This window comes from Microcaecilia unicolor, chromosome 2 (genome assembly GCF_901765095.1).
Source record: "Microcaecilia unicolor chromosome 2, aMicUni1.1, whole genome shotgun sequence".
NCBI lineage: Eukaryota > Metazoa > Chordata > Amphibia > Gymnophiona > Siphonopidae > Microcaecilia > Microcaecilia unicolor.
In genome coordinates this window covers 184462363-184480794 of record NC_044032.1, presented here as the reverse complement: position 1 = coordinate 184480794, position 18432 = coordinate 184462363, and the positions used below count along the sequence as shown (strand labels likewise).

General features: G+C 46.1%; 1 protein-coding gene across 10 annotated transcripts in view; it reads right to left on the bottom strand.

Moving 5' to 3' along the window:
• CSNK1G3 (casein kinase 1 gamma 3) overlaps window positions 1-18432 on the bottom strand; it is a 326900-nt gene that overhangs the window by 36136 nt on the left and 272332 nt on the right. For 9 of the 10 annotated variants that reach the window (XM_030193547.1, XM_030193549.1, XM_030193552.1 and 6 more), the window contains 2 exons: window positions 12297-12403; window positions 11405-11428 (listed from right to left, as the gene is read on the bottom strand). In XM_030193547.1, the coding sequence (XP_030049407.1) occupies window positions 11405-11428; window positions 12297-12403 (131 nt within the window). The remainder of the gene's footprint in view (window positions 1-11404; window positions 11429-12296; window positions 12404-18432) is intronic. The other variant, XM_030193551.1, reaches the window with a different exon arrangement.

Genomic DNA, 18432 nt, shown 5'->3' with positions numbered 1-18432 from the left:
AAGTGGGAAAGCGCGGGGTATAAATGTTACATTTCATTACTATCCACCAAAAATATAATTTCTAATAAGGGAGGAAGTTATCTATGTGCACTACAATTAAGTCGGATTGTTTTAGCACTGGTTTTCACTGCATAAAATTGGACCCTGTACTAAAATAACCAGCTTAACAACAATAGCCCATGCTGATAACTTCCCCCATGTGACCTAGTCTGAAAACTGGGCCTGTAAAATGGTAGAGAACAGCATAAGAGCATCTCTGATGTAAAACTATATTTGCAACAAATTAAAATATGCTACTAATACAGTGTATTACTACTAGCTACGAATATTCTCCAAATATTACAAAAGGCGTGGATACCATGGTTCAATGAAGAACTGAAAGAACTAAAAACACAGGTAAGAAGACTAGAAAGAGCATGGAACAAGAAAAAAGACAAAAACACACACAAAGACTGGAAACAACTACAAAGAAAATACAAATATAATATCAGACAAACTAAAAGGACGTATTACAAAACTAAAATAGGACCAAACTATAGGGATACACACAAACTCTTCTCACTCGTAAACAATCTCCTAAATACTACTACGGCTACCTCCAACAACATAGATACCCCATCAGCAACCAATCTTGCAAGTTATTTTAAGGAAAAAATCATAAAGCTCAGACTCATGATACCTATCAATATAACGGACTACGCAAACATACTTGAATGTCTAGACCCAAAACCCGGAGAATACCCAGCAGATCGATCATGGACCAACTTTGATACGCTCTCATCAAATGAAATCTCACATTGGCTGGGAAAATACACCAAATCGCAATGCAAATTAGACATCTGCCCTAATAGTCTAATAAGAGCCGCACCCAAACAATACAAAACAGACCTCACAAACCACATAAATTACAGGCTTCAAAATGGGCTCTTTCCCACGGATAAAGGAAACATCCTACTTACCCCGCTACCGAAAGATGCTAAGAAAAGCACAATGGACCTAACTATTGCCCAGTAGCATCTATCCCACTTATAACCAAACTCATGGAAGGCAAAGTGACGAAACAACTCACTGAATACCTAAACAAGCATTCAATTCTGCAAGAATCTCAATCAGGATTTCGATCAAATCATAGCACTGAAACTGTTCTAGTGTTGGCAATGAACTCTTTCAAACAAGCAATTGCAACTGTAATAACATACTCCTCCTACAATTCGACATGTCCAGTGCCTTTGACATGGTTAATCATGAAATACTATTACATATACTAGAATACTTCGGAGTAGGAGGCACAGTTCTCAAATGGTTCACAGGATTCCTGACCACAAGATCATACCAAGTAACAATGAATGCGGACAGATCACCCCCATGGATACCTGAATGTGGAGTCCCCCAAGGATCCCCCCTCTCACCAACCTTATTCCACCTAATGATGATACCTTTAGCCAAACTTCTAGCCAACCAAAACCTCAACCCCTATATATATGCAGATGACGTCACAATCTACATCCCGTTCAAACATGATCTAAATGAAATCACCAACGAGATCAACTAAAGCCTCCAAACAATGCACACATGGGCAGATGCATTCCAACTGAAGCTTAACGCAGAAAAAACACAATGTCTTATACTCACCTCACAACATAACACAAAAAATTTCTCCACCATAATCGCACCATACTGTTCTATTCCTGTCTCACAAAACTTGAAAATTCTTGGAGTCACCATTGATCGAAACCTCACTCTTGATACCCACGTGAAAAACACGACGAAAAAGATGTTCTATTCCATGTGGAAACTCAAAAGAGTAAAACCGTTTTTCCCGAGACACATCTTCCGTACCCTGGTACAGTCAATGGTAATAAGTCATCTGGACTACTGCAACGCACTGTACGCTGGCTGTAAGGAACAGACTATCAAAAAACTCCAAACTGCCCAGAACACTGCCGCCAGACTCATATTTGGAAAAACCAAATATGAAAGTGCAAAACCCTTAAGAGAGAAACTCCACTGGCTCCCACTCAAGGAACGAATTGCATTCAAGATCTGCACGATTGTACACAAAATCATTCACGCAGACACCCCAATATACATGCTAAACCTTGTGGACCTACCTCCCAGAAACGCCACAAGATCATCCCGCAAATTTCTCAACCTACGCCCCCCCCAGCTGTAAAGGACTAAAATACAAGCTGGTGCATGCCACTACCTTCTCTTACAGGAGCACACAGCTATGGAATGCATTACCTACAGACCTGAAAACAATCAACGAAATAACCACCTTTCGCAAAGCTCTGAAGACACGCTTCTTCAACAAAACCTACAATGAGAACCGATAATCGATGACCTCACTAAACCACCCCACCAACCTACTCAGTTATGAAAGTCCACCTTCTATAACTACCCTAATCAATCCCTTCTTTCCTCTCTCTTCCCTACGTAATCTTTACACAATACTAACTGTATCTGATATCCTGAAATGACAATGCTATTAAAACTATGTAAGCCACATTGAGCCTGCGAATAGGTGGGAAAATGTGGGATACAAATGCAATAAAATAAAAAATAAAATAAATGGCTATAAATGAAGAATTAAACCTATTTTATAGGATGTAGAGCGATTATAGGGTTTAACTGTGAGACCACCTGAGATTAAACATTTTAATCGCTCACTCGGCATGGGTGGGCACCATCTCCCTTCCTCCCCTACATGGGTACCATCTCCTCCACTCGTGATCACCATTGTTTCCCTTCTCTTTCCTCTCCTCCCATCCCCTACTTTCAGCATCCCTCCCTGCCCCCCCCCCCATCTCTCTCTCGCCCCCTCCCCAGCGGTTCGCATCTTTCTCTGTCTTCTTTTTTCAGCTTTCTCTTTCTCCCATGCTCTCCGCCCCACCCCCACTGTGATCCGCATCTTTCTATGTCTTCTTTTCCTTTTTCTGCTTCCTCTTTCTCCCGTGCCCCCCCCCCCCCCCCCAACCCTGCCGTGGTCTACATATTTCTCAGCTTTTTTACTGCTTCCTCTTTTTTCCTTGCTCCTCACTCCTGTGGATGCATCTTTCTTCGGCACCAATTCTTACCTCTCCCAGGACGGTGCTCCAGTGGGTCTCCTCTCCTCTGTGGCTCCTTCTCCCTGCTCTTCAATGCTGCAGGCTGCACTGAAAACAATGCTGCTTCTCAGTCGCCCAAAGCATTCTCTGTAACAGGAAGTTCTGAGGTGGAACTTCCTGTAACAGAAAGACACTGCGGGCAGGGTGAAAAGCAGCACTGTTTTCACTGCAGAGGCGAGGAGCAGGGAGAAAGATCCACAGAAGAGAAGGGGGCCACTGGAGTGCCATGCTGGGAGGGTAAGAAGTGCCAGCTGGTGGGGAGGGATGACAGCGTTAACCCGTTAAAAATGTTAACGTGCATTGTGCATTTAACGCGTTAATCGTATTAACAACACGTTAAATGAACAGCCCTACTATTTTATAAAGAAACATAGGCCTTACTTTTCTTTATAAGATACCAGTGTAAGAAGCAAAAACATGCTTTATCACTTGCACAGGCCCTATCATTGGCATAAACAACTATGTCTACATTAAGCAAATACATGCAAAAATTATAATATACTATAATCCACACATGCACATGCTTGCACTTCCCAAACTCTGTCATGTCTACAGTGAAAAGGATTTTCCAGATAAAACAAAGTGCATATTTTTGCATTTGTTGGTATTTTATAAGGGGTCATTTACGCATGTATGTTGCCACTGAGGTGCATAATTGAGTAAAATACCAACATTTATGTGTGTTACTTGCGCATAAAGCGAAGTTACATATCTGTAGCAGGTATTCTCCGAGGACAGCAGGCTGATTGTTCTCACTGATGGGTAGGCGTCCACGGTGGCCCAGGAACGGCAATTTTCCAGAGCAACATAACAAAAACTTTGCCAGAGCTTTCCAGCGCGCATGGCGTGTGCACCGCGCATGCACAGCCATCTTCCCGCCCATTGCGCGAGAGTCCCACTCAGTTATATCCAAAGCAAGAATTAAAAAGACAACAACTCCAAAGGGGAGGTGGGCGGGTTTGTGAGAACAATCAGCCTGCTGTCCTTGGAGAATACCTGCTAGAAGGTATGCAACTTCGCTTTCTCCGAGGACAAGCAGGCTGCTTGTTCTCACTGATGGGGTATCCCTAGCACCCAGGCTCACTCAAAACAACAAAAAAGGTCAATTGGGCTAGGACATAACATAGATTGGCCTAAAGCAGAAACATCTGAGCCTGGAACAGAATAAAAATGGGCCCAGGGGGGTGGAGTTGGATCCTAAACCCCGAACAGATTCTGCAGCACCGGCTGCCCAAACCGACTGTCGCGTCGGGTATCCTGCTGAAGGCAGTAGTGAGATGTGAATGTGTGGATTGATGACCACGTCGCAGCCTTGCAAATCTCTTCTATAGTGGCTGACCAAGTTGGCCACCGACGCTGCCATGGCTCTTACACTATGAGATGTGACATGACCCTCAAGAGTCAGCCCAGCTTGGGCATAAGTGAAGGAAATGCAATCTGCTAGCCAACTGGAAATGGTGCGTTTCCCGACTGCGACTCCCCTTCTGTTGGGATCAAAAGAAACAAACATTTGGGCGGACTTGTCTGAAGGGGCTTGTCTGCTCCACGTAAAAGGCCAATGCTCTCTTGCAGTCTAAGGTGTGCAACTGACGTTCAGCAGGGCGGTTATTAGGACAGGGAAAAAATGTTAGCAAGACAATTGACTGGTTCAGATGGAACTCTGACACCACCTTCAGCAAGAACTTGGAGTGCGTGCGGAGGACTACTCTATTGTGATGAAACTTGAGATAAGGAGCACGCACTACCAAGGCTTGAAGTCACTGACTCTACAAGCTGAAGTAACAGCCACCAAGAAATTGACCTTCCAAGTCAAGTACTTCAGATGGCAGGAATTCAGTGGCTCAAAAGGAGGCTTCATCAGCTGGGTGAGAACGACGTTGAGATCCCATGACACTGGTGGAGGTTTGACCGGGGGCTTTGAGAAAAGCAAACCTCTCATGAAGTGAACAACTAAAGGCTGTCCAGAGATAGGCTTACCCTCTACACTTTGATGATAAACACTAATCGCACTAAGATGAACTCTTACGGAGTTGGTCTTAAGACCAGACTCTGACAAGTGTAGAAGGTATTCAAGCAGGGCCTGTGTAGGACAAGAGCGAGGATCTAGGGCCTTGCTGTCACACCAGACGGCAAACCTCCTCCATTTAAAAGAATAACACTGCTTCGTGGAATCCTTCCTGGAAGCAAGACAGACTCAGGAAACACCCTCAGAAAAACCCGAGGAGGCAAATTCTACGCTCTCAACATCCAGGCCGTGAGAGCCAGAGACTGGAGGTTGGGATGCAGAAGCACCCCCTTGTTCTGAGAAATGAGGGTTGGAAAACATTCCAATCTCCACGGTTCTTCTGAGGACAACTCCAGAAGAAGAGGGAACCATATCTGACGCGGCCAGAAGGGTGCAATCAGAATCATGGTGCCATGGTCTTGCTTGAGTTTCAGCACAGTCTTCCCCACCAGAGGTATGGGAGGATATGTGTACAAAAGGCCCTTCCCCCAATGAAGGAGAAAGGCATCAGACGCTAGTCTGTTGTGGGCCTGAAGTCTGGAACAGAACTGAGGGACTTTGTGATTGACCTGAGTGGCAAAAAGATCCACTCTCGGAAGATCTTGCGAACGACGCCCGAATTGAGTGACCACTCGTGAGGTTGCATTATCCTGCTCAATCTGTCGGCCAGATTGTTGTTTACTCCTGCCAGATAAGTGGCTTGGAGAAACATGCCGTAACGTCGAGCCCAAAGCCACATCTGGACAGCTTCCCGACATAGGGGGCGAGATCCGGTGCCTCCCTGCTTGTTGATGTAGTACATGGCAACCTGACTGTCTGTCTGAATTTGGATAATTTGATTGGACAGTTGATCTCTGAAAGCCTTTAGAGTGTTCCAGACCGCTCGCAACTCCAGGAGATTGATCTGAAGACCTTTTTCCTGGAGGGACCAAACTCGAGTGTGAAGCCCATCTACATGAGCTCCCCACCCCAGGAGGGATGCATCCGTTGTCAGCACTTTTTATGGCTGAGGAATTTGAAAGGGACGTCCCAAGATCAAATTGGATCGAATTGTCCACCACTGAAGAGAACCGTGAAAGCCGGTGGAAAGCTGAATTGCTTCCTCTAGATCCCCTGCAGCTTGACACCACTGAGAAACTAGGGTCCCACTGAAGAGAACTGTGAAAGCCGGTGGAAAGCTGAATTGCATCCTCTAGATCCCCTGCAGCTTGACACCACTGAGAAGCTAGGGTCCATTGAGCTGATCTCATGTGAAGACAGGCCATGGGTGTCACATGGACTGTGGAATCCATGTGCCCTAGAAGTCTCAACATCTGCCGAGCTGTGATCCACTGAGACGCCCTGGCCATGGAAACTAGAGACAAAAGATTGTCTGCTCTCGCTTCTGGAAGATAGGCACGAGCTGTCTGAGAGTCCAGCAGAGCTCCTATAAATTCCAGTTTCTGAACAGGGAAAAGATGGGACTTGAGGTAATTTATAACAAACCCTAGTAGGTCCAGCAGTTGAATAGTCATTTACATGGACTGTAGAGCTCCTGTCTCTGAGGTGTTCTTTACCAGCCAATCGTCGAGATAAGGGAACATATGCACTCCCAAGTCTGCGTAGCGATGCTGCAACTACTGCCAGGCATTTTGTAAAGACCCTGGGCGCAGACGCGAGACCAAAGGGTAGCACACAATACTGGAAGTGCTGCGCTCCCAGACGAAACTGAGAATACTTCCTGTGAGCTGGAAGTATCAGGATGTGTGTATAAGCATCCTTTAAGTCCAGAGAGCATAGCCAATCGTTTGCCTGAATCATGGGAAGCAGGGTGCCCAGGGAAACCATCCTGAACTTTTGTGGGACTAGGAATTAGTTCATGGCCCTTAGGTCTAGGATGGGACGCATTCCCCCTGTTTTCTTTTGCACAAGAAAGTACCTGGAATAGAATCCCAGCCCTTCTTTCCCTGGTGGAATGGGCTTGACCGCATTGGCGCTGAGAAGGGCGGAGAGTTCTTCTGCAAGTACCTGCCTGTGCTGGAAGCTGAAGGATTGAGCTCCTGGTGAGCAATTTGGAGGTCTGGATTTCAAATTGAGGGAGTATCCTAACCGGACTATTTGAAGAACCCACCTTTGGTGAAAAAGTTTTAACCTCCCTCCGACCAGTAAGTCGTCCGGCATGGACACTTTTACAGCAGCTATGCTCAACTGGAGCCAATCAAAAGACCGTCCCTTGCTTTTGCTGGGGAGCCACAAGGGCCTGCCTTGGCGAACGCTGTTGACGAGAATGAGCGCACTGGGGATGAGCCTGGGAAGGCTGTCGAGAGGGAGGATTGTACCTACCCTTGTTAAAAGCATAGGGAGCATTCTTCCTTCCCCGGAAAAATCGTCTACCTGATGAGGTAGTAGCAGAAGGTGCCCGGTGGGAGAGATTGTCCATAGCGGTTTCCCGCTGAGTGATCTGATCAACCACTTGCTCGACTTTCTCAGCTAAAATATTATCCCCCCAGCAAGGGACATCCGCTGCTGGACTCAATTGTCCAGGTCAGAGGCACGCAGCCATGAGAGTCTGTGCATTACTATACCTTGGGCAGCGGTTCTGGATGCAACATCAAATGTATCGTAAGCACCCCTGGACAGGAATTTACGACATGCCTTCTGCTGCCTGACCACCTCCTGAAAAGGCTTGGCCTGCTCCGGAGGGAGCTAATTTACCAAGTCCGCCAGTTGCTTCACCGTGTTCCTCAAGTGAATGCTCGTGTAGAGCTGGTAAGATTGAATTTTGGCCACAAGCATAGAGGCCTAATACGCCTTTCTCCCAAAAGAGTCCAGGGTTCTAGATTCTCTCCTCGGGGGCGCAGAGGCAAAGTCTCTAGAACTCCTGGCTCTCTTGAGAGCGGAATCCACAACCATAGAGTCGTGAGGTAACTGCGACTTCATCAGCTCAGGTTCTCCGTGAATCCGATATTGGGACTCAGCTTTCTTGGGAATGGTGGGATTACTTAGTGGTTTCATCCAGTTCCGCATAAGTGTCTCTTTGAGCACATTATGCAAAGGAACCGTGGATGACTCCTTAGGTGGCGAAGGATAGTCAAGGACCTTGAGCATCTCAGTCCTGGGCTCATCCTCAGATACCACTGGGAAGGGAATAGCCACAGACATTTCCCGGACAAATGAAGAGAAAGACTCTCCGGGGGAGAAAGCTTTCTTTCTGGTGAAGGAGTAGGATCAGAGGGAAAACCACAAGACTCCTCAGAAGAGAAATACCTGGGATCTTGCCCTTCATCCCACGAGGCATCCTCATCGGTATCGGACAAGAGTTCCTTAACTGCAGTCTGAAACTGGGCCCGTCTCGACGCCGAGGAACCATGTACTCAATGGCAATGTCGAGAAGTCAACTCCCATGCCTGCGGTGATGAAGCTCCCTCCAGCGATGTCGACGGGGAGTCGACCTGGGTGGCAGCCGAGGCCGATGCCGCAGGCGGCACCAGCATTGGAGATCTCACCACAGGCATACATCCAGCTGCCACTTCCATTGACGGTACGGAGAGCGCAAGCACCCCCGGTACAGGAGCAGACTGACGCAGCAACCCCTCCAGAAGACCTGGAAGAATGGCTCGGATGCGCTCATCTAGAGTCGCTGTCGAGCAAGGCTGCGGGGTCGGTGCAAGAATCGGCGTCAATCTGTGGAGGTCGAGGAGGTGGTACAGGGCTGCCTGAAGACCAACGCACCGACACCTCTTGAATGAAGGGTGAGCGGTCCTCCCAGCGTCTGCGCTTCACGGGTGCCGAATCCTTCGATGGCCCGGAGCTCCCGGTACCGTGCTTGGAAGGAGACCGATGACGATGCTTCTTCGTCTTCGCTCGATGCACGTCATTGATACTCCTCGGTACCGAGGACGTGGAATTCACACGCCTCCTCGGGGTCGGGTCTGAGAGAGGTCAGTCCCGGGGGGCCTGCACAACAGGAGACTTCGAGGCAGGTGGAGAACCACTCGACGGCTCACTGCTCCAAGCATGTTTTGGTCTCCGGACAGCCATTACCTGCGCTCCTGAAGTCGATGCTATCTTTGGTGCCGATGTCGACACCGAAGAACCGGTCGAAGCTCCAAAAAGATGGTCCTGAAGAGCTTTTTTCGACGCTTCTGTCCGCCGTTTAAGGCTAAGACACAACTTAAATGCGTCTGGGCAATGGTCGGGCCCAAGACAGTGAAGACACCACGCATAGGGATCGGTATCTGAGATCGACCGGTTGCACTGAGGACACTTCTTGAAGCCGCTGGGAGTCCTCGATGACATGGACGGAAAAATAGCAGCGGCATAGTCAAAATTCTCGATTGTGCCAATTAAAAGGGCACAAAAATGAGAAAACACGCACGCGTGCGAGGGCTGTGACGAAAACGAAAGGAAACTTAAAAGGGCCAAACTAAGAAAGTAAGGGACTTTTTTTTTTTTTTTTTAAGTTTTAGACAGGATAAAGAAAGACGATTAAAGAGGGAGAAAAACTCAGAAAAAAGGCATCCAAAACGAAGGCTCTTTCTCTGGGCTAAGGATAGAGACCAACGAAGCAGCCACTCTTCATTGCGGAAAAAGAAAAAAACTGAGCGGGACTCTCGCGCAACGTGCAGGAAGATGGCGCACGCGCCCTGTGCGCTGGAAGGCTCTGGCAAAGTTTTTGTTATTTTGTTCCGGAAAATTGCCGTTCCTGGGCCGCAGTGGATACCGACCCATCAGTGAGAACAAGCAGCCTGCTTGTCCTCAGAGAAAACTAGATACCACCTTAAAAATTAAATTACCTCTTTAGGTGTATTTTAAAAGGGGTCATTTATGCATGTATGTTGCCACTGAGTTGCATAAATGAGTAAAATACCAACATTTGTGTCTGCTACTTGCATATAAAACTAGATAGCACCTTAAAAATTAAACTACCCCTTTAGGTATAAATATTGTTTTCAGGTCTCAATAATTCCAACTGAGCAACTGATTCTTAGATAGGCTTAAAATATCAACTGGATGATAAAGGGAACTTAACAAGATAAAATTAATTTAAAATTTTACCCATACTTGCTCTTTTCTTTATGGTAAGTGCTCATTTGGTATAGCATGACACTACAACTTAAAAATCAGTAATGTCATTTCTATAAACATCCAACACAGTATTAAAGGGGTGGGGGACGTTAACAACGTAGGCTACTGTTAAAGTGATTATTTTACCACAAGTTGGGTTATTTTAGCACAAGGTCTCATTGCATAATATTGGACCCCGTGCTAAAATAACCCAACTTGTAGTAAAACAACCTGACTTAACAGACCATCTTCACTTACAGGAGGGGTCAATTACTTCCCACAAAATAAATCTGAGCCAATAACCATCTTTCTGCCATTCATTTATCTCTGTAAGACAACTGAGCCTAATCATCCAAGATTATGAAATAAATTACAGGTTTTCTATACATTAGTACTACTATAGCAAATCACTATTTTCCTTTGGCTAGCTGAAGATTATGCATTTGATTGACTGCATTAAAACTACCAACATCTAATTTGGGGATCCTGTTTTTTTTTCCTGTGTTGGTATTTTACACATTCATGACCTCTCCCACACATACATGCTCAAGATCTTTACAGAGAGTAGGTTCTTATCTGTAATTTTCTTTTATATTTTACTGCACAGTTAAAATTTCTACATTAGTTTATGGTCATTTACATTACCAGAACTACAACATTTAAGATACTATAGTCAAAATCTTTAGATAGGCAAAACATGTGAGCTACTGAGTAAGGGCTCCAAAACCTTAAAACAAAACCCACAGCCAGTCAAGTTTTCAGGAGATCAGGAATAAACAAAGAACATGCATGATAAATGTGCATATTATGAGTCTTCAGTGTATGCAAGTTTATTGTATGCATATTTATACTAGATATCCTGAAAATTCAAATGCAGTACTAAAAATAATCCACAGTTCAGGAAAAAATATATAAAAATAAAAGTACAAAATAAGTCTAACACCCGTGAAGCACTGTGTTTCTGTCTAATTTAACGCTATCACTCAAGAAATTTATCAGAAAGTGCACAGCAAAGGATACCATTGAAACCAATAAATAACAGTTGGAAAAAGGTTCTTCCATACATCATTTTGTGTTTCTTCCATTTATGTAAGATAATTTAAGGTAGGTTTTCTAACTGTAATTTGCAAAATTAATTGGTTTATTTTACTATGTTGAAAAAAAACCATTTAAACAATGATGGAAACCAGAGTAGTTACTGATGGATGGAGCTAATTCCAACTGCCTACACTCTGGAGCAACTCACCACATGTTCAATACTTTCTGGCAGCTATGCACAGGGAAAACACAAGGGTGGGAAAAAAAAATCAGAAACAGAACACATGATTATTCAAAGTGTAAACATTATTCCAGCATTAATATTGCACAATTTCTGTCCTTTAGGGCTGCAACCCAGTCAGGTTTTCAGGAATTCTACAATGAATATGATTGATATCTATTTCATATAGTGCAGGCAATGCATGCAAATAGAGCTCATGCATATTCATTGTCACAATCCTGAAAGCCCAACTAGGTTGCAGCCCTTGAGAACCGAGGTTTTCTTATATTACAAATTAAGAAAATCTTAAAAGAAGACAGTCATTAACAGAAATTATGCAACTTGTAATTATCGGTCTGAGCCCAAGTGTACAAAATCGCTCTGCTGAATGGCTTGCATATACATAAAACCGGAGCTTGCCAATCAGAATAACTGATTTAATGCTTAGCATACTCAAGGTATTTATCTTGGCATTTCTTACTGGGTATGACACTATAAAAATTCAATATGAACAAACGATACCATGTTCACTAAAAAGAAACAAATCACAAACATGTTTTAGTAGATTTAAGGTCCTTGATCAGATTGGCACCATTAATAAGCTTCAGAAATAAATTATTATACCAAACTCAAAACAGCATCTGGTACTCAAACTGTAACTAGTGCAATTTAGAACAGGTTCTACTGACACTTCATACAAAAGGCTAACAGTACTTTCATAGCTCTAAACTAAGACGTTTCAAATGCTTAAGTAAAAATGCTTATTCTCAATATTAACAACCACAATATGTACTTTGTTTCTTTTTTAATAAGAATTTAAAAATTGAATTCCAAAAACAATAAAGGAAAACAAAGCAAATACATATAAAATGATACATACTTTGTTTCATCCATGATTTCCACTTCTGTCGGAGCTGTGATAGGTGCATTTGAATGCCCTGCAGTCGGGTCATCTGTGTTCAGCTCTCCATTCGTTGAACTTACAACCTGCAAATACATACCAGAAAAAATATGGAAATAAACTAAACAACTGAATACACTCACACTACCAGACTCTATAAGCAAATCACAATGAAAATCAGTATTAGTACTGTTAATACATCAATATGGCTGCTACTCAAAGCAATTATTTAGGACCCTGTTTAATAAAGGTGTGCTAGCGTTTTTAGCGCATGCTAAAACTTAGCATGCAGTAACCGCTAGAAACACCCATATAGTCCTATGGGTGTCTCTAGCATTTAGCACACACTAATCATTAACGTGCGCTAAAAACACTAGGGCCATTAAATTTTTACCATAATTCTGTCAACGCAACTTGTGACATTTTATTTCAGCCTTCATAAAATTCATTACCAGTGGAATCCAGTTTCATGCTACTACAGAGTTCCAATGAAGATCCTTGGGGGGGGGGGGGGGGGGGGGGGGGGGGGGAGGGGGGTGCACAGCAATGGGAAAACTATCAGCTTTGGACATCAGTGTACCATCAAGCTCACTCAGAACCGTGTGAAACCAACATCAGGAACAGGAGAGCAAACAGAGCCAGGGATATGAAGACAGAATATGCAAAGGGATGAGAGAATGGTGTGTTTCTTACTTTGAAAATAAAGAATAAAACAGTGTTATTTTACTTTGCATTTTCAAAGTAAGAAGTGCAGACCTAGACAGAAATACTGGTAAAGCTGTCATATAGATTTAATATCTACCATATAAAATTAAGCAATCTTCTGAAATGAAGAAAGATTCTTTAAGAGATTAAAAAATATCAGGCTGAGAAGGTTTCTATTTTAGTCCCAACACACAAATACCAGTTGGCTGGGGGAAAAAAAAAGAAAGGAAAAAAAGACAATATAACAAAAAGTCTTTTAAGACCTTCTGAGCTCTAGTGAAAACTCACTTCTTTATCAAAGTATTCAATGAACCATTTGGGGACTTAGGGATGTGCCAAGCTGTGTCTGATAAGAGACAGCCAGCACCCAAGAGAAAGATCAAGAAGGGAGGGGAAAGAAAAAGGGAAGACGCTTGATGAACAGGGAAGAGGATAGAGTTGGTGAAAGACCAAGGAATAAGAGGATTTTATTTATTAAGCTTTATTTACCGCCTTTTTGAAGGAATTCACTCAAGGCAGTGTACAGTAAGAATAGATCAAACATAAGCAATAGGCAATTACAGCAGTAAAAATATTCAACAATATAAATTATGGAATAGTATACTACTTACAATGTCAATACAATATGTAATAGAACATTTTAATTGATAGTGAAGGGTAAAGCAAAGATGTAACATCTAGACAGGTAAGAGTAAGAAGAGTTAGAAAGTAAGGTGACTGATTTAAATTAAGTTGCATATGAGGTCAGAGAGATGGGTAAATATCTCAGCTAGAGTAGGAGAGGATAAACATGTCCTGCTCCAGTATGTGAAGCCCGAATCACTCCTTGTGTGTGAGAGTGAGAGTAACATGTTAGTTACTTCTTCCATTAAAGGCCTGGTTGAAGAGCCAAGCTTTCACCTGCTTCCTGAAGTAGAGATAGTCTTGTGTTACGCGGAGTTTTTCAGGTAGTGCATTCCAGAGTGTGGGGGCTACTCCGGAGAAGGCTCGCTTGCGGGTATCACAACATTGTAATGTCTTTTGGAGAGGGTGTGGTTAGTGTCCTTGGAGGTGTGTGGAGAATCATCCTATTCTTCAGGTACTCAGGGCCATTTCCTTTGAGGGCCTTGAAGATCAGACATAGAATTTTAAATTTAGTCCTGTGTTGTACTGGTTAGCCAATGAAGTTTTTGCAAAAATGGTGTGATGTGGTCATGTCGCTTGCAACCTTCTGTGAGTCTTGCTGCTGTATTCTGAATCAACTGGAGCTGGTGTAGGCCTTTTGTAGTCAGACCATTGTATAGAGCATTGCAGTAATCCAGTCAGCGAATGCTACATACCTGTAGAAGGTATTCTCCGAGGACAGCAGGCTGATTGTTCTCACTGATGGGTGACGTCCACGGCAGCCCCTCCAATCGGAACACTTTCTAGCAAAGTCCTTTGCTAGTCCTCGCGCGCCGATGCGCACCGCGCATGCGCGGCTGTCTTCCCGCCCAAACCAGCTCGTGCCGGCCAGTCTCATATGTAGCAAGACAAAGAGAAGGGAAGACACAACTCCAAAGGGGAGGCGGGCGGGTTTGTGAGAACAATCAGCCTGCTGTCCTCGGAGAATACCTTCTACAGGTATGTAGCATTTGCTTTCTCGGAGGACAAGCAGGCTGCTTGTTCTCACTGATGGGGTATCCCTAGCCCCCAGGCTCACTCAAAACAACAACCATGGTCAATTGGGCCTCGCAACGGCGAGGACATAACTGAGATTGACCTAAAAAATTTACCAACTAACTGAGAGTGCAGCCTGGAACAGAACAAACATGGGCCTAGGTGGGTGGAGTTGGATTCTAAACCCCGAACAGATTCTGAAGCACTGACTGCCGAACCGACTGTCGCGTCGGGTATCCTGCTGCAGGCAGTAATGAGATGTGAATGTGTGGACAGATGACCACGACGCAGCTTTGCAAATTTCTTCAATAGTGGCTGACTTCAAGTGGGCTACCGACGCTGCCATGGCTCTAACATTATGAGCCGTGACATGACCCTCAAGAGCCAGCCCAGCCTGGGCGTAAGTGAAGGAAATGCAATCTGCTAGCCAATTGGATATGGTGCGTTTCCCCACAGCCACTCCCCTCCTGTTGGGATCAAAAGAAACAAACAATTGGGCGGACTGTCTGTTGGGCTGTGTCCGCTCCAGATAGAAGGCCAATGCTCTCTTGCAGTCCAATGTGTGCAGCTGACGTTCAGCAGGGCAGGAATGAGGACGGGGAAAGAATGTTGGCAAGACAATTGACTGGTTCAGATGGAACTCCGACACAACCTTCGGCAAGAACTTAGGGTGAGTGCGGAGGACTACTCTGTTGTGATGAAATTTGGTGTAAGGGGCCTGGGCTACCAGGGCCTGGAGCTCACTGACTACGAGCTGAAGTAACTGCCACCAAGAAAATGACCTTCCAGGTCAAGTACTTCAGATGGCAGGAGTTCAATGGCTCAAAAGGAGGTTTCATCAGCTGGGTGAGAACGACATTGAGATCCCATGACACAGTAGGAGGCTTCACAGGGGGCTTTGACAAAAGCAAGCCTCTCATGAAGCGAACAACTAAAGGCTGTCCTGAGATCGGCTTACCTTCCACACGGTAATGGTATGCACTGATTGCACTAAGGTGAACCCTTACAGAGTTAGTCTTGAGACCAGACTCAGACAAGTGCAGAAGGTATTCAAGCAGGGTCTGTGTAGGACAAGAGCGAGGATCTAGGGCCTTGCTGTCACACCAGACGGCAAACCTCCTCCATAGAAAGAAGTAACTCCTCTTAGTGGAATCTTTCCTGGAAGCAAGCAAGATGCGGGAGACACCCTCTGACAGACCCAAAGAGGCAAAGTCTACGCTCTCAACATCCAGGCCGTGAGAGCCAGAGACCGGAGGTTGGGATGCAGAAGCGCCCCTTCGTCCTGTGTGATGAGGGTCGGAAAACACTCCAATCTCCACGGTTCTTCGGAGGACAACTCCAGAAGAAGAGGGAACCAGATCTGACGCGGCCAAAAAGGAGCAATCAGAATCATGGTGCCTCGGTCTTGCTTGAGTTTCAACAAAGTCTTCCCCACCAGAGGTATGGGAGGATAAGCATACAGCAGACCCTCCCCCCAGTGCAGGAGGAAGGCATCCGATGCCAGTCTGCCGTGGGCCTGAAGCCTGGAACAGAACTGAGGGACTTTGTGGTTGGCTTGAGATGCGAAGAGATCTACCAAGGGGGTGCCCCACACCTGGAAGATCTGCCGCACTACACGGGAATTGAGCGACCACTCGTGAGGTTGCATAATCCTGCTCAACCTGTCGGCCAGACTGTTGTTTACGCCTGCCAGATATGTGGCTTGGAGCACCATGACGGCGAGCCCAGAGCCACATGCTGACGGCTTCCTGACACAGGGGGCGAGATCCGGTGCCCCCCTGCTTGTTGATGTAATACATGGCAACCTGGTTGTCTGTCTGAATTTGGATAATTTGGTGGGACAGCCGATCTCTGAAAGCCTTCAGAGCGTTCCAGACCGCTCGTAACTCCAGAAGATTGATCTGCAGATCGTGTTCCTGGAGGGACCAGCTTCCTTGGGTGTGAAGCCCATCGACATGAGCTCCCCACCCCAGGAGAGACGCATCCGTGGTCAGCACTTTTTGTGGCTGAGGAATTTGGAAAGGACGTCCCAGAGTCAGATTGGACCAAATCGTCCACCAATACAGGGATCTGAGAAAACTCGTGGACAGGTGGATCACATCTTCTAGGTCCCCAGCAGCCTGAAACCACTGGGAAGCTAGGGTCCATTGAGCAGATCTCATGTGAAGGCGGGCCATGGGAGTCACATGAACTGTGGAGGCCATGTGGCCCAGCAATCTCAACATCTGCCGAGCTGTGATCTGCTGGGACGCTCGCACCCCCGAGACGAGGGACAACAAGTTGTTGGCTCTCGTCTCTGGGAGATAGGTGAGAGCCGTCCGAGAATCCAGCAGAGCTCCTATGAATTCGAGTTTCTGCACTGGGAGAAAGTGGGACTTTGGATAATTTATCACAAACCCTAGTAGCTCCAGGAGGCGAATAGTCATCTGCATGGACTGCAGGGCTCCTGCCTCGGATGTGTTCTTCACCATCCAATCGTCAAGATATGGCAACACGTGTACCCCCCAGTCTGCGGAGTGCCGCTGCTACTACAGCCAAGCACTTCGTGAACACTCTGGGCGCAGAGGCGAGCCCAAAGGGTAGCACACAGTACTGGAAGTGGCGTTTGCCCAGCTGAAATCGCAGATACTGTCTGTGAGCTGGCAGTATCGGGATGTGCGTGTAGGCGTCCTTCAAGTCCAGAGAGCATAGCCAATCGTTTTCCTGAATCATGGGGAGAAGAGTGCCCAGGGAAAGCATCCTGAACTTTTCTTTGACCAGATATTTGTTCAGGGCCCTTACGTCTAGGATGGGACGCATCCCCCCTGTTTTCTTTGCCACAAGGAAGTACCTGGAATAGAATCCCAGCCCTTCTTGCCCGGATGGCACGGGCTCGACCGCATTGGCGCTGAGAAGGGCGGAGAGTTCCTCTGCAAGTACCTGCTTGTGTTGGAAGCTGTAAGACTGAGCTCCCGGTGGACAATTTGGAGGTTTTGAGGCCAAATTGAGGGTGTATCCTTGCCAGACTATTTGGAGAACCCACTGATCGGAGGTTATGAGAGGCCACCTTTGGTGAAAAGCTTTCAACCTCCCTCCGACTGGCAGGTCGCCCGGCACTGACACTTGGATGTCAGCTATGCTCTGCTGGAGCCAGTCAAAAGCTCGTCCCTTGCTTTTGCTGGGGAGCCGAGGGGCCTTGCTGAGTCGCACGCTGCTGATGAGAGCGAGCGCGCTGGGGCTTAGCCTGGGCCGCAGGCTGTCGAGAAGGAGGATTGTACCTACGCTTGCCAGAAGAGTAGGGAACAGTCTTCCTTCCCCCAAAAAATCTTCTACCTGTAGAGGTAGAGGCTGAAGGCTGCCGGCGGGAGAACTTGTCGAAAGCGGTGTCCCGCTGGTGGAGCTGCTCTACCACCTGCTCGACTTTTTCTCTAAAAATATTATCCGCTGCTGGATTCTATTCTCCAGGTCGGAAGCACGCAGCCATGAGAGTCTGCGCATCACCACACCTTGAGCAGCGGCCCTGGACGCAACATCAAAGGTGTCATACACCCCTCTGGCCAGGAATTTTCTGCACGCCTTCAGCTGCCTGACCACCTCCTGAAATGGCTTGGCTTGCTCAGGGGGGAGCTTATCCACCAAGCCCGCCAACTGCCGCACATTGTTCCGCATGTGTATGCTCGTGTAGAGCTGGTAGGACTGAATTTTGGCCACGAGCATAGAAGAATGGTAGGCCTTCCTCCCAAAGGAGTCCAAGGTTCTAGAGTCTTTGCCCGGGGGCGCCGAAGCATGCTCC